This window comes from Gorilla gorilla, chromosome 2 (genome assembly GCF_029281585.2).
Source record: "Gorilla gorilla gorilla isolate KB3781 chromosome 2, NHGRI_mGorGor1-v2.1_pri, whole genome shotgun sequence".
Lineage (NCBI taxonomy): Eukaryota > Metazoa > Chordata > Mammalia > Primates > Hominidae > Gorilla > Gorilla gorilla.
In genome coordinates this window covers 167,430,768-167,454,817 of record NC_086017.1, presented here as the reverse complement: position 1 = coordinate 167,454,817, position 24,050 = coordinate 167,430,768, and the positions used below count along the sequence as shown (strand labels likewise).

The window sequence follows — 24,050 nt, the reverse complement described above, 5'->3', positions numbered from 1 at the left end:
TACATGATACACAATATTAGTTTTGTTCATCAAAAACTCAGACAAGTCAGATTTAAAATTTATATTTCCAGTGTCAGAGACACAAAACACCCATATGATTAGGTATTTGCTTTTTATTTTTAAAAAACTGATATATTATTTACAACTCAGTATGGAGCCAGAGAGAAGTAGGTAAGACAAGAAAAAAATATATTTCTAATACATTTCCAGATGAAATGTTTGATTTCCAGTTTTGAAATTTGAGGGAAGATTATTTTTTCTTTTTAGAAGAAGAAAAAGCAGAAAAAATAAGTAATGGACCCCCAATTAAAAGGGAAAAATAACTTTTATTGAAAATCTGAAAGCTAATGCTAATAAATTATCAGTACAAGTGTGTGTGCCAATTTTTTATTTTTATATTATATATTTCCTAAATTCTAATGTTCCATCAGTTGAAAATGCACCATCCATTTAAAAATAGCTGTTCAGAACAAAGAAACATGATGACAAAACTCCTGATGCTTTCTAACATTAACATGATAAAACTAAAGTGTCAGAATGCTAAAGTCAGTGCTGTGCAAAGCCTTCCATTCAATCCTCTTAACAACTTGTAAGACAGACACTGTCATGATCTTCATTTCACTGATGAAAAGCTTGGCCAGCATCAAGAACGTATAAGTGGCAGCGCTGGATTCAAACTCAAGGCTAAACACTACAGTGGGCAGCCCCAGAAGAGAAGCTCCATATGTGAGAGAACTGCATCATTATCATCACGGGCTTATCTACAGCTTCTCACTGTTTCCATCCATGCCTCCACAATTCAAGCCACCATCGTCCTCATGAACTGACTATCCACTGTTTTTTATTGACCTCTCAGCTTACACTTATGCCCCTACAGTCTATTCCTCACCAAGAAACCCGAGCAATCCTTAGGAAGCCCAAGTTGGATAATATCACTCCTCAGCTCAAAATCCTGCTCCATCTCACTCACCCAGAATAAAATGAAAAGTCCTCACCATGGCCCACAGGGCCCTCAATATCTGGCCCATTCTAACCTTAATGTTCTCCTGATTGTTCCTCAGATGTGCACTCAGGCCTTTGCACTTGCTTTTTTCTCTGCCTGGATTGATCTTCTCGCAGATACTCAAAGGCTCACTTGCTCACTTTCTTCCAATCTATTACCGAAAGTTATCAAATAATGTCCCCTGCCCAACCTATTTCAATAGCACCCTCCACAACCTTCCACCTTTTGCTCAGCTTATCTTCATAGCAGGTATCACCTCCTGACATGCTAAACATTTACTTGTTTCTTTTTCTCCTCTTCTACAATATAAGCTTTTCAAAGGCCAAGGCTATTTTGTTCACTCCCTTATCCTCAATACCCAGAACAGTGCCTGGCACAGTGCCTGCTTAGAGAATGTTTATTGAATGAATCAACTGACTCCAAATCATATGGTTAATAATTCATATCTCTGAGCATCATGCTCAGAGATTATATTCTGTACAGCCTTACTGTATTCTGAAAAATCAAAATTAATATGAAAAAAGTTTTAATAACAATAGTTTAGTAAGTAGACAGACCTGCCCTGTAACTCCTGCTCCATCGTGGTTGGAGTAATGACATTTCAGTAATAATGTGCTCAGTTGACAGCCTCCCATTTACACATCTGCCCCTTCCTTGGCCGAGAGATGAATGGAGCCACCTTGGGTTCTCCCCTCTCAGAGGGGAAATGACAGCACCAGAATGATTTCACAGCCCTTAATTTTCTTTTTACAGTTGGCCCTGCGCTACCAAACTCAACTTCAATTTTAATAAAATTTGTTCATGTTCCAACTCTAAGTGGAAAAGCAATTTAACCATTCTTTTGAGAAATAAGTGTACTGGCAAGAGGAACTTTTTAACATAATAAATAATTTCTTTTCCTGTGGAGGTAGACCAACGATAAAAAAAAAGGATGAAAAGAATCCAAACTTAAGAAGTTCCTGGTTTTCATAAAAATAATCTCTTCTGTTCTAAAATCAAATCAGTATAGTCTCTGAATGGCTAAGTCTGGAGACTCATGTCTCTTTGCAGTATGAAGCATATGTCCTCATCTTTGTCTCCATGCTTTGGCTGGCTGGTTTCTATCTTGAAATGATGCCTGAATTGTCCTTCCTGCTCTCCTCTTCCATCTTCCAAAATGTTCACGAAGCAAGTTAGAATCTTAGGTCACAAACTTAGGTAGCAAGACATATAACATGTTAATATTTTTCTATGAATTAACTTAATTTCAACCCAGGGACTCCCTCCTACCGAGCCAAAAGGAAATTTAATTTTTACACAATATTAACTCCCTCACCGCCTCCCTCCATGCTGATGCTACTGAGATTGGGTCAAGGTCCCAGGGTCTTAGACTCTTAAGTGTCAGGGAATTCTGTCCATGTTTACCACATGATTACAGATGATTCTGCCCATCATTGGTCATCTGTCTATGGCTGTCCCAGACCACATGGTCCTCAGTTCTGCTGCTTTCAAGCCACACCAGGGGCTTCGCAGAACTTGGGAGAGGTTGGAAACCCCTAGCTGGGGATCCAGTCTCTCCACTGTCTCAGGGCCATCACGTGCCTTGGATGCTGCAGGGAGCAAGGCTCATGGGACCCACAGACTTCCCACCAAACCAGCAGAATCTCAGCTTAATCTGGGAAATGCCTTTTCTTTCAAACCTGACTCTCTGTAATGGACTTAGACATCTGGACACTGAAAACACACTTTCTGCAAATAAGAACGTATTTGCAGAATACTACATAAGCTACTTGCTTGAATGTAGTAAAGTGAAGAGATGCAGGGAGGAACACCACATGTTAATATCTTCAAATGGTCTCACCAAACTTGCCCCAGTACAACCAAACTGGAGGATCCCATCTTTCTTCATGCAACCTAGAAGAAAAGGTTGTAGCTCTTTGCAGGTCCTGGTGAATGGACTTGGAGTTGGGATTTCAAGTGGCCCTGCTGCCTAGGCCTGGACTATTCAGTCTCCTGGCTACTGCACCCCTTGAGAAAAGGCCAGAGTCACTGAACACGCCACACAGGGAAAACTCAGCTCCTTCCGTGCACCACATCTGATCAACACTCAAAATCCATGTTATTCTAAGAGTTTTTGAATAGTTACATCACTTTTGCTAATCGATCAATACTAACCTGTAAGTATGAATATAAATAACTTGCCGCCACTGTATAGCTTCCACGCAGATATTCTCTTTTTGTTACTTGATCTGTTCACTACTTTAAGGAATACAGTTTCATAAGCCATGTTGCTTCCATTGCCCCCTCTTTGTAAAGGATCAAGTGATAAGTTCAGGAATCGCTACCTTATGCTGACCCACATTCTTAGCAGACCAACAAAAACAAAGACTCAAGCAGTCCCTGCACAATTGTCTCCCAAGGACCCCACACACAGCTCCACTTTCTCTTTTGCAACTACCCAGACAATGACCAGGAAATGTTTCTTGAGGACATGTGTGCTCTTTAGTGTCTAAATAGTAGGACGAATTGTTACAAGCATCCTTGACTCCTGTCTCTGTTTTTTTTAGGTTTCTTTTCTTTTGTAACCTATGCAAATTTGAGAGCCACCTTAAATTCTTTTCTGGAACAAGGCTGGGTGTAAGTAGATATAACAGAAACTGTGTACAACTATTAGTTTCCAGTCATTATGTCAGAATAATTTGGGGTACACCAAGGATAGGTCAGGCTATTCAGTAACCAAGGTCAAGAACAGATAGGATTCCTATTTCCAAAGGAAAGAAGCCCATCATGAATGTGAAGAGGACAAGTCTCATAGAGAATTAAGCCTGCACTGGAAAGCAAAAGGGTTGTATTGTAATGCAATCCCACAGAAGACTTTGAAGCTTATGAAAACTGGATCACTCATGCATCCATTCATCCATCCTGCAATCCTTTATTGATCACCTACAACATACCAAGCCACCGTGCTAGGACTGGGGATGATTAAAACAGGAATATTTTGAAGCCATGCACATACAAAGCTAAATAACAAGACCTATTGCAAAGATATCATATGTTCAAAGAACTTATTTTTTTTTCTTGTCTATTTGTCCCATTCTATGCTAATACTGATATTAATGACAATTTTAATGGATAGTAATTGGTACTTCAGGTATATGGTCGCTTGCAATTATGAAAACAATCCTGAAACTCCTGAAAAAGATTACCAAGTCCATCTTACAGATACTGGTAGTAAAGACAAAGTGAAGTAAACTGATACTCGAGTCCCTTTAGCTACTATGCCATGCTTCCACTGAGCCATTCACCCCTATGAACTCATGTATGTGTGTGCACCTTAGCGCACATCACACACACATTCACATACTCGATACAAATTATGGACTAAACATGTAGGATAAATACTTGCCATAAAAATCATCTTCAAAATATCTCTTACTTCTTTAAGCTTGATATTAATTTACCTATTAACACCTGATGATGCTTTTATTCCTCCCTTGAGGCAGATTTCTAACAGCTTGAACTGCCAAAACCAAAAAACCGCAATGGCTGCTGAACCTTCCATTAGCCTTTGGATTCTGGCATCAGTCCTGAACTCTTTAGTGCATGTTCTTTGTACCACCACACTGCTCCAGTCCTGCCTCTGCCCTGGTTTTCTCAGCAGAGTAATTATGGGGGACATTCCACTGCCACATGCCAACAAGGGAAATTAAAACCTTGTTCAGAAATGTCATTTGCCAATATTACATTCCTTTTAATCCTGAGTCACTATTGGTACAAACATACGCTGGTCAGTATAACAGAAAGTAGGCCAGAAGCTGTCTGAACTTAGAATTGAAATCAAAAGTCCAATAATTTAGACTACATAATATACCATTAAGTTCTGTTTATGTTGTGCCTCAGTTGCGGTAACTTAAAATGGGCATAACATCGCTTGCTACCCCCTTCAGAGTTTTTCTCAAGGATAAAATAATAGTAGTTAAACTATTCAATCCCTTAGTTTGGATGTTGACATGAGGTAATCAGCATAAAGAATGATTTTACTGGCAAAGAATGCTATTCAGACATTCTGATAATTAGCATTTGTCTTTTGTCAAACCCTGTCCCCAAAGTATTTCTATCTCATAATAAGTAGAGACTGTGCTAATATCCTTAACATGAATACTAACAAGCAAAATGATAAACTAACATTTTACAAATGTTCTATTTCTAAAATTAATCATTATTAAAGTAAGGCCAAATATTTTCTCAGTGATATTGTCGTGTGATAGTACTGCCTTTCTGCTAAGAAATGAAATTGAAAAACACTAACCTCATCACATTTGCTTCATTAATGATCATCAATGACTTGTAATCAGGCAGAATCCATCTGCAGAATAAATATGCAGACTTCGATTTGCTTATTTTTCTTTTCTACTGTCAACATGAACCAACATTTTCATTGCTGTATTTGCATTAGGCCCAAGCAAAATGTCTTTTCTAAGTTAGAATACAGACCCTGGTGATAGTAATTTGGAAGACAGCAAAGTAGGTCAGGCTCTTCCCCTTACTATCCTCAATGTAGTACTAGAGGGGCTTGATGTGCACTGTTGACTCTAAATACACTGCCCTGTCTATATAAAGATGATGCCACCTAGCTGAAAGTACATGGGGAGTTACCTAGCCCTGTGAGGGGTTCCATAGCAATATCCTCCTATCCCTCTTTTAGAATGACTTCCTCCATTATTGCATTCTAACCCATGCTTTGCTTCCCAGACTATAGGTCAGGGTGGTAGCAGAGTTCACAATCAGCAAGGTCCCCCAGGAGCCATTTCCTCATTTCCATCTTACTCAAGCATTGTGTCTCTTACAGCCTCCAGGAAACAATATCTGGCCACAAGAGACTAAATTATAGGCAAAGGTTGAGTTTTAACTCTTGAGTCTCCTGATTTCTGAATTTCCAGAAAACTATTTTCCTAACTCACTTCGATTTGTAACCACTAATATTTCTCCCCAGATATAATGCAATCTGGTACTTTTGCTTGCATGCCAAGAGAGAGTATATAGACTTAAATGATTTGAAATCAAGAGTATAACCTTCAAAGCCCAGTATTCTAGGCAGTGATAAGAGAGCTGTAGGTCTTTGGAAAGAACTGGGGAACACCCAGGCTTTTCTATTGGCGTGTGAGACAGAACTTCACAGAGGGGAAACTACATCAGATTTAAAACATTTGAAAATGTGTGTCATAATAAACTCCTTCTTTTCTCCTCCACAACACTGCTATGACAATGTGAACAAAGCAGGGACAGCGTGAGTTTTATGGAAGGGTTAAGGTCTATTCTGTGATGTGAACAGAGCCTCCCAGATGCACTGGGAATGCGCTGCTTCATCTCCCATGATCCCAAGTGCTAGAAAGAAGTTCTATTCCCATATCTCACTGATTACAGTCATGAAATTTGGAGATAGATATATTTTTAAGTCATGAGCATTTTAATTACAGCTTGGTCTTTGTGGCTGTCCATTGATTTTCAATTATTGTTCACCCCTTAATCTAGTTTGTACTTAGGTCTTAGTAGCAAAAAAAGAAAAAAGAGATACTCCTCGTAGGTGTTAGTGAGGGGCTGACGGAAGCAGAGCAGATTCAGATAGTAGCTGCTGTAATAATAATTGCAAAGGCCAAGATAAAACTTTAAACTTTACCACACTGTAGCCACACAATGTAAATGAGAGTTTTATTTCTGATTCAAAACCCAAGCTGTAGCCTTACTCAGAGAAAATCCCCAGCACTCAGCATTTTCAATGATCTCATTATTCTTTTTGCTGCCTTGCTTCACCTGGACAAGTCTTAGATTCTAGAAAAAGTGATGGGGATATGATGCTTGATACTTTAGGGTTCCTTTAACTCTCCCCTCTCCCATATAACATTTTTTGCATGATATGGGTGGCAGGCTGTATACTGGCCCATGAAAGACGTCTATGTCCTAATTCCTGGAACCTGCGCACGTATTACCTTCTATGGTAAAAGTGACAGTGTAGGTGGAATTAATTAAGGATTCTGAGGTGAGGAGACTTTGCTGGATTACCTAGGTGGGCTCGATGTTATCACAGCAGTCTTTTAAGAGGCAGGCAGGAGAATCGAAGTGAGAAAAAAAGAGATGTGAAGACAGAACTGGAGATTAGAATGATGTGCTTTGAAGATGGAGGAAAGAGTCAAGGAATGCAGGTAACCTCTAGAAGCTGAAAAAGGCAAGGAAATGGATTTCCAACCAGAAGCCTCCAGAGAAAAGGAGCTTTGCTGACACTTTAAATTTAGACTTTGGACCTCCAGAATTATGAAATAATACATCTGTGTTAGTTTAAGACACTAATTTTGTGGAAATCTGTTATAGCAGCAAGAGGAAAACAATACAGTGTGAAATTTACAGCTTTGCTTCTTAAGGATACTTGCTGTACTCCCTTTTAAAAAATCACCTCTTGTTTTGAAACAGAACCCACAGAAGGTCCTGCTGAAGCCCTCATGAAAAAATATCTGGTGAAATTTAGAGTTCTCTGGCAAATGTCCACTTGTTTTTCTCATTAAGGAATTATCCCAAACTTTTATGAACTCAGATCCAAGCCTCTTGATTTCCAAAAGATCACTTCTGGAGAAACTGTATTTGAGTGAAAGTGAAACCTTAAACTCCTTCCTTGGAAATGAAATATAAGCCATTATTGAGTGAGACATTGTATGTTAGACCATGGATTTCCCAACTCCTTTCTATTTGGGTCTCTTTAGAGTAGCAGTTCATTTATTTTCTCTGCATTAAAATGAAACAAATATGTTCTTCATCAAGATGAAAACCTTCTGAAATCAGGCTGCTAAGATTTCTTCTGAACATTTTCAGTTTTTTAAAGTAAATGCACGGACACTATCATGCAGACGTGCTTGTGCATATACAGATAGGAAATTGAGTAGTGAGTCAAAAGGTTTATTTTCCTCAAATGCCTCAGAGGAATTCTTTGCTGATTCTTGAGTTGAAAGAGAGTAGCATTCATTAAAGCCATGTTATTTACGCAGTTGATTTTTATAACAAGGTTGTTGTTGTGGTCTCAGGCCAAAGACATTTAAAAAAAAAACAAAACATAAAAACCTAGTTTAAAGAGGAAGCTAATGGAAAAGAGGAAGCTTATTAGCATGTGTTCCTCAGGAAAAATCTTGCCTTTCTTACATAAGAGCTCTGTTAAACCAGATGGGTTTTCCAGTAGATATGAACTAATCATGAGGAGCTCTGTGCTTGTAATTTCTGGAGTTGAGCCCCTCCATGGGCATTCTCCTATAAGATATTAATTACCGATACAGAAAATTTTTCTTGTTAATCATAGCAGTCATATACAGTTGCATTTATATTTAAACCTCCTATGTTAAAAATAAATTATCTATAAGAATATATCAAAAAGCAAATTAATCACAGTACAAGTTGTTAGCTTTCCTACCTGGATACTCAACTGTCATTGAAACCTATACATCAAATTTGGCCTTTTCATATTTCTTTAACCCAAGAAACTTCAACTGTCACCATTATAATTTTTCGAGTTGATATCTCATAAGAATTGCTATGTGTCAGCATAGTCATTCCCCATTACTCTAATAAATAGGTTAGGATTTTTTTTTAATGTTTTACAGAAATTGTTTCATAGAATGATTCAAAATATGAAAAACATTTTTTTTTCCTTCTAAAACAGGAAGCACGACCAGGGCATGCAGACAAAAGGACATACCATGTTTCTGTTATTAGCCAATCTTGCTATTCTATACTGAAAAGTCTAGACTTTGACTTGGAATTGTATCCAGCACTGAGTGACTCAAAGAAGAGGTAGACATTGTATAGAGGGTTTGAATGAGAGTTATAGTTACAGTTGGGAGTCAGAAAATGAAATCTAGGAGAAAACTGCTGGTATCGTTCTGGAAATTAGGAAGCTGAGTCGTAGTAACGGTTTTCAAGTACCAGCAACCTTATGAGGCAGAAAATTATAGTTAGCTCATTTTCACGTCAACAGAGGACAGGACAAGAAGTTTCCGATGCAGCTTTAAAGAAGCCGAGTCAATTGCAAAGAGGAATTTTGTGATTGGGAAGTATTTTTTTTTTACCTTGGATGGTTTCGTAGTAGAACAGTCAGGCCAGATCTGATGAACAGGTGCTGGGATGAGAATGGGAGAGAATCTCCCTCCCCAGGTATCAGAAGGAAGTGGGAGTCCTCTGTATGTCACACGTGCCTCCTTTGTCTTGCTGCTGTGCCCTTGGTTTCTTGTTTTTTAATCTTTTATATTCATTTTTCTCCCTGACTTGACTGTTGGAGTCCAGGCAATAGACAACAATTCTGAAAACCCTCACCATATCACTTCCTCTGAGGACTTTAGAGCTTAATGAATGATTCTGATTCTCAAAAAGAAGAGCCAAATTTTTTCATGACTGCTGTGAAAGATTATACAATATTTCTTTAGAGGCCTTTACAAGTAGTTGCTGCACAGTGCAAATTGGAAAAACAGGACAGATTTCTCATGAGGGCTAGACCAGATGGCCTGTGTGAATGCTCTCAGAGTCCTCCCTAGCTGTCGATTCCAAGAAAAAAAAAATCACTGCTGGGCTTCTGTTTTGGTTTCCAATCTGGGTAAATGAAAATCAACCTGCAGTAAGGAATTTTAAATGTGTTTTGATTTCGACTTTCAGGAGCAAGCTTTCAAAGTAATCTCTAAATGCATACAGGAGAGTTAAGTATGTTCAGCACAGAATGCCCAAATGAGCATTTCCTGTCCAGTGTTGACATGTGGCAATGTTCAATCATATGTGCCTATGGTTTTCTAGATCTCTTCCTGAGAAGCCTGTGCTTTAGACACTGTGATGCTAAGCATGCTATCATCTGGAAGTTAATTTATGTCCAACTTCAGAACATGTACCAGTGAAGAGCTTCTGTGGCAGCACTGTGGGGTCCTCACGGCTCTACAGGAGATGGAGAAAGTTGGTCTGGCTCTCTCAGCACACAGCATGGCTTTGCTTCTTCCAGAGATAAAAGCTTGGGCTGCAAATTGTGCCTATGTAGAGAAGGGAATTGTCCTTTCTAGAAGTGTTGCATGTGCTGTGCTTCTTTCCTGTGTTGAAAAATGGGGCCTACCCAAGAAGCTGCAATGTGGAAGCGAAAGGAGCATAAGGAACTCTGCCCTTGGAGTCAGGACCTCACTTTGGCCTTGGCCCTCTGCCCAACTTCATGGGTAACTCTGACCAAGGAACTAACTGGCCAATCTGTATAAAACAAAGTAACTGTACTAGATGGCGTCTTAAGTTCCGTCACCAACAACCATTGCTAACTCTCTTATTTCTGGTGATCACATAGTATTAATAATTCTCAATATTGAAATGAAAATTTAAAGGACTTTTGCCTTGAATTCCAGACTCAATCACTCTATTTCTAATTCTTAAAAAAGTGAAAAACTGGTTACAAAAATGTCTTTAAGCATACAATATGATTAACTTGCAATATCAAATCTTCTTATGATGCCTAATAGCTATTTATCTGAACGGCTTTGAAATTCTTCAAGAAAAAGTATGAATTGATGCTTCTGAATTCTTCTCATAAAAGACTTTTCTCTCCTAAAAAAGTTTTTAAAGGATACTCAAATAAATTAAGAGTCCTATATTTTGATCAAATTCACTGAATCCAAATCTCATACTGTTCATAAATTGATATACTAAAGATAGACTATGAATTTGATGAAAGGAATTTTAAAAATCAAAGTGAAATTTAGGAATCTGATTTTCCTTTTGAATGTGATGGGATTTTTTTCTCCTTTCAGAACATTTCTCAAATTACCATAAACTGAAATGTTTGCAGAATTTTTAAAAAAGAATTTCTTTAAAATGAGTGTACTTCTAAAGAGGATCATTGAGTGGATGTGGGATTAAGGACTCCATGTGTAACAACCAAACTGAAGATTGCAGCTAGAAAACTAGCCGTTTCCGGAAACTCTTCAGACTCCTTCACATCCACGTGCGCACATGCATGCATGCACACACACACATACACAGCCCCACAGCCCCCACACACACTTCCAGAACCATAGAACTGGAACAATGTTTGCGTAATAACTTCCAGGAGGCTCCCTCCCCTCCTACCATTTTCTCACCATCCCATGGATGCCAGACTTCTGACTGCTGCCTTGCAGAGGTGGAATAAACTCTATGAGATTGAATCAGAAGCTAATTTTTAGGAAGGCTCTTCCACCTCCCCATTCTCACCATTTTACTTTGAGGCAGAGAGGAAAGCCCATACCCATGGGTGTCAGTGGAAATGACAACGGTATTCTTTACCAAAAAACAATAACAAAACCCAAAAATAAACCAAGAAACTTGGCATTTCAAATAACCAAACTGCTCTTTTTTTCTGGACTAAAATCAAATATTTCTGTTTGAAACACAGCCACAGAACTAGCTCTCCTTTTCCTCCTCTTCAGCCCACCTATTTCCTCCCACTTTTCCCCATACAGAGACTTGCATGCACACACACACGCACACGAGCACATGCGCACACACACACACACGCGCTAAGTGCCTTTTACATAATTGGCTGACAAGACTGATCTTTCAGTTGAATTGTTTTAATTCAAAAACTACCCACCATCCGTGGGAGGTAAAGAATGGTGACTGTGACATGTGCTTTAATAAAAAGGCTCTGAAAGGAATGGCATGGGAAAGGCATCTGGTATCTGGTCTGAGTCTTTTGCATATAGTCCTGACTCTCTATAGGAAAGTAGAGAGTGCCATGGAATTTAACATAAATTTTCTTATTCCATAGCTACAACTCTTAATTTTTTTTTTCTGGAACAACTGCCAGATTATTCCTTTCTTAACAGAACTTTGTAAGCAGACATCTTGCTTAAAAATCCCTACTGGTCCCTCCATTGCTGATGTTCCCTCGTGTCTAAATATCTTACCCTCCATGGAGCCATATTCCAATCTCTTTTCACCACTACAAGATTCTTTCTCACCACTTCCCTGTACAAACCCTCTGAGTATAAAAAAAAAAAGCCAACCTCAATACATACTGTATTATGCCATTTATATTCTTGAAACAATAAAATTTCAGAGATGACTTGAAGATTAATGGTTACCCAAGATTAAAAATTGGAGAAGGGGGAGTGGATGTGGTCAGAGATGGGTAACATGAGGGAGCCCTGTGATGACGGAACAATTTTGATTGTTCATTGTGGTGGTGGTTACACAAATCTATACATGTGATAAAAATACATAGGCATACAACATGCAGACAAAAATGAATACATGTATAACTGGTAAAATCGGAATAAATCCTATGGATTGTACCAAACCATATGGATCATCAATTTCCTGGTTTTGCTATCATGCTATATAGTTAAGCAAGATGTTTACCACTGGAGAAATTAAGGGCATATGGAAATTCCCTGTACTTCTTTTCTTTGCAAACTTCTGTGAATTTATAATTATTTCAAAAACAATTTTAATGGTAGTTAACTTTAAAAATGGGGAAAAAGTTGGCTGGGCGCGGTGGCTCACGCCTGTAATTCCAGCACTTTGGGAGGCCGAGGTGGGCGGATCACGAGGTCAGGAGATCGAGATCATCCTGGCTAACACGGTGAAACCCCGTCTCTACTAAAAATATAAAACATTAGCCAGGCATGGTGGTGGGCACCTGTAGTCCCAGCTACTCGGGAGGCTGAGGCAGGAGAATGGCATGAACCCAGGAGGCGGAGCTTGCAGTGAGCTGAGACGGCACCACTGCCCTCCAGCCTGCGCTACAGAGACTCCATCTCAAAAAAAAAAGGGGGGGGGGAGTTGAAGTTTTTAGTGGAATTTAAAGATTGTTTTCAATGAAATGGGGCCCATCATATGCCAATGTTCTAAAACTAAAATAACAATTTCAGAATGAGGAGGGAGTTTATCAGTACAAACGTGCTCAATTCTGAATGACAGAAGCTCTGAGACCATGTCAAACACTGGTAGCTAGATCATTCCAAAAAGTTATTTAAAAAAACAAAACCCAAACCAACCAAACAAAAACAACCCAATGTGCCTTAACTTCTGTTCTGAATGATTTGCTCTTCTTAGGATGAAAGATTCATGTGTATACCTACATCTATCATGTGTAAATCTATCATGTATGGTTGTAGAGTGTACACCAAACTAACACAGTGTAATGAAATCTGAGATTAAAAATAGACATAAAAATAGAACAAAGGAACTTTCATGCACTAACAAAGCACAACTATGAAACTCTGAGAGTGAAATGATGAAGAGTTTGGTTAATGGGTACAAACATATAGTGATATAGAAGAAATAAGTTCTAATGTTTGATAGCAGAGTAGACTGACTATAATTAACAATAACGTATTGTATATTTCAAAATAGCTAGAAGAGAGGACTTGAAATATTCCCAATACATAGAAATGATAAATACTGATGGTAATGTGTACCCTAAATACCCTGACTTGATCATTACACATTCTATGCATGTAATATATAATATCACATGTACCCCATAAATATATACAAATAATCTGTATTGGAAAAAAAACCCTCTAAGGAAAGGAATAATCCCATGTTATTTACATACAGGATAGTCCTCAGTATAAACATTAGGTGGAATCTTGTTCTCTTGGGCTGACAGTAGCTTTGGAATGCCAGAATGTTCTAGTAGATTTTTTTTATCTTCTGCCTTCAAACAATAACCAGTTTTATGCAAGATTCTTATACAATGATGGTGTGAATATAATAGTGCCTTTAAGCATTTTATTCTTGCAGAATTCAGAGGTTTTGCACAAGTATACATTAATTCTTTCTAAAATCTCAGTTTTGTGAGTTATTGATTAATGGGTGGTAAACATAGGCTGTTATATTAGTTGGCTTTAAAAATCATAAGGCATTATATAAGTAGAAGGCATTATACCTATTTATCAGGGTTACAAGTAGGTCCTCAGCTGCCAGGTAGCACCATATACCTTAAAGAAGTCTCCGGATAGCAAAATGGGTGGCAGACATACGCACAATTACTCATGCCCCAAGATGCAATCATTAATTCTGGAACTGAAGCAGAGTTGGTAACTTCAAAATGGATCAACTAAGTTGGCCCAAGCATGACTATCACCCCTCTAAAAAAAAATAACTTCATAGGAATATCTTCTATTAGACAATTATGTTATTTGTTTGTTTGCTTGTTTGTTTGTTTTGTTATTTATGGTCTGTTTCCTCAACCTGTACTTTAGCCCCAGACTTCACCTGGCTTCTGCACCTTTGTGTACCAGTTGAGTGAGGTTCCTGATATAGAATAGGTGCTCAACAAATATTTATTGACTATGCTGACTAAATGAGTACCTCTTCACTAGGCAACATTGCTGTTTGACAATTTTTGAGTTGTAGACCATTTTCAAATTCTGGTGAAAGCTATAAACCCTTTCCTCAGAAAAATGCACAAAAAGACTTTTTAAAAAATCTTCTGTTGGATTTAGGGATCCCCTTTAAAGCTCTGCCTATGAAAAACATTTTCAAGGATGAAATTGTGACCACAATTAGCTACTACTAACTTTCCATTTTAGTTATTTCAGGCATTCTCCAGATTGCTTACCTAAGCCAATTATCTTCCCTATTCTATGGCATTATTTTTGTATATTCTGCTATTTGTTATCATTAACAAATAGTCCATATATGCACATTATACTTTAGCTAAAACAATGTAAAAAAGGATAATTTAGCTAATAAAAGTTACTTCTATCATTTTTTACAAAGTATATAATTAGTCTCCCTCCCCCTTTTAACCCTAAGAAAGCTTGGTGTACATTTGGCATAATCTCATAATCTCCTTCATAAAGGTCACTCAGAGTAGAATCTGAAACAGAAGAGTAAGTCACATTCACACACACACAGGCAAATCTCCTGACTGTTACAGATAGAGTGGCTTGGAACATGAGCACAAGTGAAAAAGAGGCATCTTGTTTGGTTACCTTAAGAAACAACGTATACCGAAGATCCCAGTGGCTAACTTTTTGTTAGAGAACTGTCTTTAGTTGTCAGTAATGAAAGGTACCCAAGCGAACCTTGCTCCCACTCTGAGCTTTTGGGAAGCAGAGAGTTATCACTCAACAGGAGTTGAGCTGTGCCACCAGAAAAACCTTAACGGAAATCTCCTGACTTCCAAAGGCCATCATAAGAGCAAACACTTCCAACACAATCATCAAGCAACTATGAAACTCTGCCTCAAGAAATTAGTGGTCTTACTTTTGATTTCTTCTGATTTACAAAAAGAAAGTTCATAGTGCTGCTAAAGTACTAGAGGCCACAATTTAAACCACCTTCTGTGATCTGCCTTAACCCTGGAGGGTTCTGTTCCTGGGGACCTTGCCCAGGAAAGCAGCTGCTCATCTCCGTCTCAGTAGCTGAAGTGCATGCAGAGCAGCACTGTGTCCACGAGGCAGGGGCTGCGTGTGTGCCACAGCAGCAGCCATAGAAAACATCAGTGGACTCAAGACTACAGTCTCATTTAGAGAACTGTCATTGTGGTGCCCCACTCTCTCCATCACAGGGATATCAGGAAAAGCAAAGGCACTCACACAGCTGATGCTTCAATGAGTTGACCTAAGTCAGGCTGCTTACATTTGTACTGCAGCTGGGGTAAGGAGCTTTAGTTATGGTTGTTTTGCTTTTTCCCACCCAAGGACTTTTTTTCTTAATGGCTCAAACATATATCAAAATAACAGTGCTTGATGTTTGTGCAATGAGAAACTTTCCTGTAACTCTGCAAAGAAACTTTTTTCAAGGGCAACTTTTATAAAAACAGGTTTAAATGCTTATTTCAGCAACCTCACATGAGAAACACATGTTGCCTATGCATCATTTTCATTAACTTCATCCTATCCTAAAACCTGGTTCCTAACAAAGACAAGAGATAGTTAGATATAGACAATTAACAAAATCGTATCTGCAAACTGAAGTAACCAAAGTTTTTTGGAAGATGTGTTGGTAGCTTCTCTCCTCTACATTCACAAACACTTTTAGAAACTAAAAGCACAGTAGTTTTAAAGAAATAAAGTCAGAGGGACTTGGTACAAAGCAAATGTAATGAGGAGGCAGGAGTCACATAATTGAATAATGAAATTTTCTACTTGTCAAATGTAAGTCATGCCCTATTAGAGCAGCCACTATTACCAGGATGACTCCAACTATGGAAAACAACATAGGGGATGAGGAAGCTTTAAAATTTATGAGGAAACTAGTAGAATTGCAACAATTTACATTTTCTCCATATTTCACAAGGTCTACATTTAATTTCAAGCAGTAATTTAGGCTTAAATATGGCTATTCAATCTAGTTTACCATTATAGGTGGTTTTTCCTGCAACAAAGCTTCTTTAAAAAGCTTTGTATAGCATTTGTTAACTTGGTCTTTCAAAAGATAAATAAGGCCAGGCGCGGTGGTTTACTCCTGTAATCCCAGCACTTTGGGAGGCCAAGGCCGGGGGATCACTTGAGGTCAGGAGTTCGAGACCAGCCTGGCCAACATGGTGAAAGCTCTTTTCTATTAAAAACATAAAAACTGAGCCGGGTGTGGTGGCAGGCGCCTGTAATTCCAGCTACTCAGGAGGTTAAGGCAGGAGAATCGCTTGAACCCAGGAGGCTATTTCCCAGGCGACAGAGCCCAGATCGCACCACTGCACTCCAGCCTGGGCAACAGAGTGAGACTCTGTCTCAAACAAAACAAACAAAAGATAAATAAGAGAGCAGTACTAGATGAGAAACTATTTCTGATAGTATAATCCCAGAAGCTACTGTCTTTATCATAAAATAGAACAAACGCATTTGCTATTGAAAAACTATCCTGATCTAAATACCAGTTCCAGCAGTTGTGTTTTTTTTCTGGGGACTGGAATGTACATAGTTTCTAAAATGTTCATAGGACTTTAGAATTATACAAAATGGGCCACATTTTTAAAAATCTTTACACACACAACCACCCTGGGTTTATTCATCCCCCTAAGGAGCTATTTTAGAACCACCTGAGAATTCTAAAGTGAGCAACCCACTGATGAGTAAGTCACTTTTCAAAACCGATGGACTGTCTCCACTGCACCTGTATAGAACCTGGATACCCCGCACAGAGGGAATCTTACATGCATACCTATATTTCATGCCAGTCTGCTTTGCGGTGGACTCTTTGAGAGAAATGTGATGCTGAGGCGTGAACGTCCCCAGGCTGCGCGCGATGATAGCGACCGTGCGGAATTTGGCCCGGGCTGCGTTCACCACATTGGGGGCGGTGGAGCTCTGCTTGCTCAGAAGTCGGTCCTCACCATTCCGACTCTTCAAATTGTGCTCTGTGCAGGCTATGGAGACTTGCATTGCTTCCCCAGGCAGCGCACGGTCCCTCTCAGAACCCCAGAACACAGGCAGTCACGAGAGGTTGAGCAGTTGCGGGGATTTCTGCTTTTCTTTTAAGCCCTCCTTGCTCCCCCTTCCTGGGGATGCCGTCAGAGGAGTCCTGGCGGCTGACTTTCGAGCCAAGCCCACAAAGTGGCACAAGGGGCTGCGATGCAGGAGAGAGTCCCCGGGGACCCAGAGAAGTAAACAGACGGCCCCGAAGTTGTCACAGCAGCTGGAGGGAGAATCAGGTTTGCAAATCTTCCCGGGCTGTAATCTCGGCTGATTAAACAGCCAAATCCATGCAGTGGGGGAGGTTTTTACAGAAGCCTAGAGCTGAGCATTCATGGTGACTGCAAGCAGCCCTTCGCGGAGCCGGTCCGCGGTGTCTGAATGCGGGCTCGCTTCTGGGCGATGGCTCAAATCAGCGCAGGCTTACCGCAAGATGCGCCGCCAGCATCCCCTGGACCACAGGCAGGATGCTCAACTGGCGCGCGGAGCATCCCAAGAAGCAGCTAATCGCAAGCGGGTCCCCTCGGACTGGTGGTCTCCATCCACTCCGGCTGTCAGCTCCCTCCCGCCTCCGCTCCGGGAGGACGTGGGGGCTCCTCAAGACCCCTCCCCACTCATTCTCGAGCGAAAGCCTGGGTTGCTGAGCCTGCACCGACACGGGTTTGCAGCTGCACGGAGGAGCAGGCAGGTCCCTTTAAGGAGCTCTTTGCCTTTGTGTGCGATGGGAAGGCAAAGATCACTCGCACCAGGCTCTTGCTGTAACAAATCGGGAGGGTTGCTCCATAAAAAGGGGCTCTGCCCAGACTCAGACCAAATCTGCTGCAGCACAACAGTTGGAACTGGGCGAAGGCAGAGAGGGGGTGCTTATGCCGCGGAACACGCCAGTGAATTAACACGTGAATACTCTGTGACTGGCTTGCTGAAACACAGCTTGAAATCCCTGTTATTAGCCTTGTCAGAGTTCCTCTTCTCTCTGCAAGTTATTTCTTAAGCAGATAAGTTTGGTTTCCTGAGATGCCACAGTGCAGACTTTTTGGAATCAACTCTTGCTAACTTACTGCAAAATGTATTCTGGCTACCAGAGGAGGGACTGGGATGGGGGAGGGGCAGCAATCCAGCACCACCCAGGAGGGGGATGCACTAGGTGTGCAGCAGGTCCATAGTACCACCCAGGAAGGTCCAGGCATGTGGCTGAAACCACATACACTGCCCACTGATCATCTGTGGCCACCTGTGAGGACAAGCACTATATCCTGTCTCCAGGTCAGGTGGGCAGTAAGACATCCCTGGGGACTCTGAACCCACATGAGGCAGGAATATTTTCTGGTTTGATGTCAGGTGCAAAGCAATTGCTCAATAAATGTGACTGAACCAAACTAAGCATCAGTTGGCTGGTAATTTACTTTCCATTTGAAATGTATGGAAACCAAACCCCTCTCACAGATTTACTTACAATAAAATTATGGCTTCTGCAAAATCAGCTTTCTAAATGTAGTTCCCAACAGATACTGCTGTCAAGCAAAAAGAATCAGTATTTAACGCAACAATATTTCTGAATACCATCACTGTATTAGTCAATGAAGATCAATATGGAGAAAAAAGGAAGCACTGTCCCCCTCCTCAAGGAGCAGGCCATCTGGGAGGGAAGGACAAAATATTCAGCCTTAAAGGGTCTGACTAACAATGTTGGAAGGCATATTATGACATATCTGAATGGATGGCACAGACACTAAGTACACTAGAGAAAGTACACTGGAGAAAGTTGTTCATTTTGATTCATTCCCCACACTTCTACCAAGTCCCTGACTTTGCTTGTTGCTGGGCCACAAAGATGGCTGAAACAGAGGTTGGGCCCTCAAGAAGCTCATGGGTGCCCAGGCGACCCTCCTAGAAGAGTGGGACTTTGCCTGGTACATGAAAAATGGGTTGAATTTGATTAGCAGGAGAGGAAGAAGGCAGTGATCCCAGGGGTTGCCAGGTTTGGACAGGACACACAATCTATCTATGTGATTAAAAAAATAGCTGGTCTGACCATTTCTTCCCAACTAAATTAAACTGCAGGAATAAAATTTTCAAGTAGAATATGTGCCTGTGTTGCATTCTATTCCAAACATGAATTTTAACATTTTATAACCTGCAGATAAGATTTAAATCAGATTATAGAATCTCATCATTCACTCTCCACAACCTTCCCACACTTTACTTTAAAAAATAAACATATTGACTAATGTTCAGTGATTGAGAAGTAACTTTAGAATCAGTGAGGGTTGGGGAAAGGAACAAATAAGTCTGGGACCCCTTCTTGTACTCTCAGCTCTGAGGGAGGAGTACTTGAAGCATGTCTTTACTCCCTGGATAAACAACAGCGGGCAGAGAGGAAGCCAGATCATTAGAACCTTTATTTTTTCACACTCAGCCGGCTCATCAGAGATGATCAATGTGAATTGGGAAAGGAGTCAAAATGAGAAGAGGAAGAAGTGGGAGGAATCAGAAGGAACAGCTCAGAAAAGGAAAAAAATAAAGCAGTCTGGGAGGCGAGACAGAGTGAATGGATAATCATCCGTCCAGAGGGGTCAGGAGCCAGGAACTTCAGTTTGGACACTGGCTGAGCTTGAGGAGATGTGTGGGGGGCTCAGAGATGAGGTGGAGTGCTGTCAGTTCCACAGGGAGGACAGAAGATCTTGAGGGTAGGGAAGGTCTGGATGCTGTTAGCTGAAGTGGCTTTCAGCCTTGCCAAGAACTAGCAGAGCAATTTCTGAAAGCACAACCAACAGCAGAACAGGGAGTAGGTTATCAGAATGAAACATGCAAGGCAGAGTGCCTCTTAGTCACCTTTTTATCCCCCATAGGACCACACAGAGTGCCTTGTGCATAGCAGGCCCTCACTCTATAAATAATTGAGAGAAGGAGATAAGAAAACAAAGAAAGGAAGAGGGAGGAAGAAAGGAAGGAAGGTAGGTGGATGGGAAGATGCCATATTCTTGGATAAACTTGATTCCTTAAAAAAAGAAAGAAAGAAAATCCTGCACGTTCTAGTTTAAGCACAGCCAGCTCACTTGAAAGGAGTGGATAATTGCCCCACATTCATGTCTGCACCTCTTGTGTGTAGATGAGTGTCCCAGCCTTTAGGACATGCCTCAAAGAAAATCAAAGACCTGAGGCCAGAGGATGCTCACAGTGCTAGTCTCTTTCTGGCTGCCCACAGTGCACCTTTTCAGATCTGATACCACATGGGCATTCTGACTGCCAGCCAGCAGCTTGGTGGCTTCCCCCAGCCGTGCTCCCCTTCCCAGCGTTAATGGAGCAGTCGGTCTCAGGAGCCCAGAAATTAGATAACACTTGGCTGAGAAAACGCTCATTCCTAATAAGTTTGTGCTAAGAGGCCACATGTCAATTAGACTTGGAATATGTATCCTTTCATTGTCACATCATAAGATTGGGAAGAGTCTTCACTGCTATCATTTCAGGTTTCAGTAAGACCCACAAACATAGATATAGATGTGGGTGTAAATATAGATATAGATATTGTTTTCAACTGGCTTGTGCTCCCTCCAAATTCATGTGTTGAAGCCCTAACCCCTAGTACCTCAGAATGTGATTGCATTTTGAGATAGGACATTAAAGAGGTAACTGAGGTAAAGTGAGGTCATATGGGTGGGCCCTAACCCAATGTGACTGGTGTCCATATAGAAGGAGGAGATTAGGACACAGATATGTGAAGACGATGGGAAGGCACAGGAGAAGACGACTGTCTATAAGCCAAGGACAAAAGCCTCAGAGAAAACCAATGCTGCAAGTACCTTGATCTTGGACTTCTAGCCTCCAGAATTGTGAGGAAATAATTTTCTGTTGTTTAAGCCACCTAGTCTGTGGTTCTTTGTTATAGCAGCCATAACAAATTAATACAGATATAGACACAGTTTGTTTTTACTTTAATTCGTATATCATTGCTCGCAAGAAACTATTGGAGCTCACTGAAGAAGGTGCCTCTAAAAGTTATTAGATCATGATAACTATCATTATTATTCCACCCTATGCAACCTATATACAAAGTTGTATTTCGAGTTTTTTTTTTTTTTTTTTAAGATGGAGTCTCACTCTGCCACCCAGGCTGTTGGCTCACTGCAACCTCTGCCTCCTGGGTTCAGGCAATTCTCCTGCCTCAGCCTCCTGAGTTGCTGGGATTACAGGTGTATACCATCACGCCTTGTATTTTTAGTAGAGATAGGGTTTCACCATGTTGGCCAGGCTGGTCTCAAACTCCTGACCTGATCTGCCCACCTCGGCCTCCCACAGTACGGGGATTATAGGTGTGAGTCACTATGCCCAGCCTGGAGCTCTTTTTTGGAGCACATTGTATATAGGATGTATAGCGTGAATGATAATGATAGTTGTCATTATTTAATAATAAAGTGCTTGAAAATCACCACTTCTTTTATCAAGAGTCACCGTATAGAGGATTTATTACTTTGTAAAACTGATTTCCTCTTGTTTTGTGGATGCCCTGGGGTAGTTTTTTTTTTTTTTTGATACGGAGGTTGCAACATTGCACGGGGCCAAATAATGACTTACTCCTACACTTTGCCTGAGTCTCAGCTGGTCCCTATTTGTTATGTAACATGTGGAATTCTTTGGCATTAATGTCTCCCATATTGGGTCATGGTGACAGAACTGGTTAGGAACAGATCACAGGCTACATAACTCCTATGCCAATGCCCTATCTCCTCATGCTCATCTTAGAGTCTTCATGGTAACTCAAAGGACTTTAGGGTGTGGAGTCAGTTGGAGTTGGGTCTGAATCCCAGCTCTACTCTGCCACGCCTTCCCGTGTGCCATTTAGCAGGATGCTTAACCTCCCTAAGCCTCAGTATCCTCAGAGAGATAAAATGGTGCAAGAACGTGGTTCTCCGGGAAAGGTGCTATCGTTATCAACCCCATTCTACAAATGAAGAAACATGAGACTCAGAGAAGTTAAATAACTTGCCTAAAGTGACACAGGCACACTACAATTTAACTTGAGGCAGCCTACCTCCAGAGACTTGGTTCTTACCCACTGTGCATAGTGATCCCCACTGCAAGAACTTCCTTATGAGAGGGGCTTTAAATCATGTCACTTTATGAATATAGTTTAAAAGAAACCCCGATATTTTTATAAGTGATAGAAATAATTTCCATTTAAAAAGACTAAAGATTTTAGAACAACTAAATCACCTATGCTTTTGAGTATGTCTTTTACCAACATTTTCAAATACTTCTAGATAATTTATTCCTGTTGCTTAAAAATTTTTTTTTCCTATCACCTGGCAAGTTATTGATTGATTCAATTTGTTGCCAGTAAAGTCAGAACCAAACTCTTTTTGCTGGGTCCACTCAGAACTTATGGTTTATATTCCACTGGAAACCACAGCCAACAGGGGACAGAAAACACTCAATTATGCAGCCAGGCAAAATTGGGTTTATCCAAAACAGAAAAGAATGCTAATATTAGAAGAATTTTAAACATGTGAGTATACAGATGGCAAGCCACTTTTTGTGCCTATCATTTGTGATTAAAAGAAGAATTTCTAGGATGCAAGTTTGCTATTCATCAGAAATTCTTAAAACATGGGTTTGAAGAGCAATTTATTATATTCTGAGAAATTGAACCAGCTATAAAAATTAGTATGGGCCCACATTTTCATGAGCACAGCATTTTGAATAACAGGCAAAGTAAAATGGAGAAGCCATATTGGAAATACTCAAGGCTCTGCTGAATAGAACAAACTTCCAGATGTCTACCCTCCTACTTCCCTGGAAAAACAGGCTCACCAGAGAACCTCCACTGAGAAACTCTGAAGGCAGGCTTAATACAGATTTTCTCACACTACCAGCCACATGTCCAGGACCATAGCATAATTAATCAAAGGATAGGTGTGCTTTCCAATTAACATTTAAACTATATCTACAGCCACTAATGATTATTTCCTGAATTTGAACACTCTGATATAGCAGACCTCTGATATTTATATAACACTTTATATGCTCAAGGCAAGGTGTCATAGCATTATAGGAAGCAAGTGTGAAAAATAGGAAATTCAGACCAGGTGCGGTGGCTCATACCTATAATCACAACACTTTGGGAGGCCAAGGCAGGTGGATTGACTGAGCTCAGGAGTTGGAGACCAGCCTGGGCAACATGGTGAAACCCTGTCTCTATCAAAAAATACAAAAAATTAGCTGGGCATGATGGCCCCTACTTGTGGTCCCAAGCACCCAGGAGGCTGAGGTGGGAGGATCACTTGAGCCTGTGAGGCAGAGGTTGCAGTGAGCCAAGAGTCATGCCACTGCACTCAACCTAGTGACAAAGTGAGACCCCCCCATCCCCCCCACCAAAAAAAGAAATTCACAATTCAGATTATTTTGTTCAGGCCTCTTCATGGTAGTTAACTTCTCATAAGCTTGTCTGGAACCTGGACATAGCACTGAGAGGAGACAGGGACACATGGTCAGTTTATTTTTTACAACTGTCATTAGTTTTTCCTAAATTATTAGTCATTAGTATAATTTTTGCCATTGTCTTATGTTAGAACAAGATGGCATAAATATTGGCCATGTCTTTGGATAAGAGATTTATCTAAAGACCTTAACTCACAGAGAATTTGTTTTCAAAGATAAGTGGAATTATT

General features: G+C 40.4%; 1 protein-coding gene across 4 annotated transcripts in view; it reads right to left on the bottom strand.

The window, feature by feature from the left end:
• Positions 1-24,050, bottom strand: part of KCNAB1 (potassium voltage-gated channel subfamily A regulatory beta subunit 1) — a 494,315-nt gene that overhangs the window by 231,875 nt on the left and 238,390 nt on the right. Inside the window, exon 1 of one of the 4 annotated variants that reach the window (XM_004037884.4) lies at positions 17,135-18,290. The exons of the other annotated variants lie outside the window; for them this stretch is intronic. Coding sequence (XP_004037932.1) covers positions 17,135-17,355 — 221 coding nt within the window. The 5' untranslated portion in view covers positions 17,356-18,290. Of the gene's footprint in view, positions 1-17,134; positions 18,291-24,050 lie in introns of those variants that run through there. 4 annotated transcript variants of the gene reach the window in all.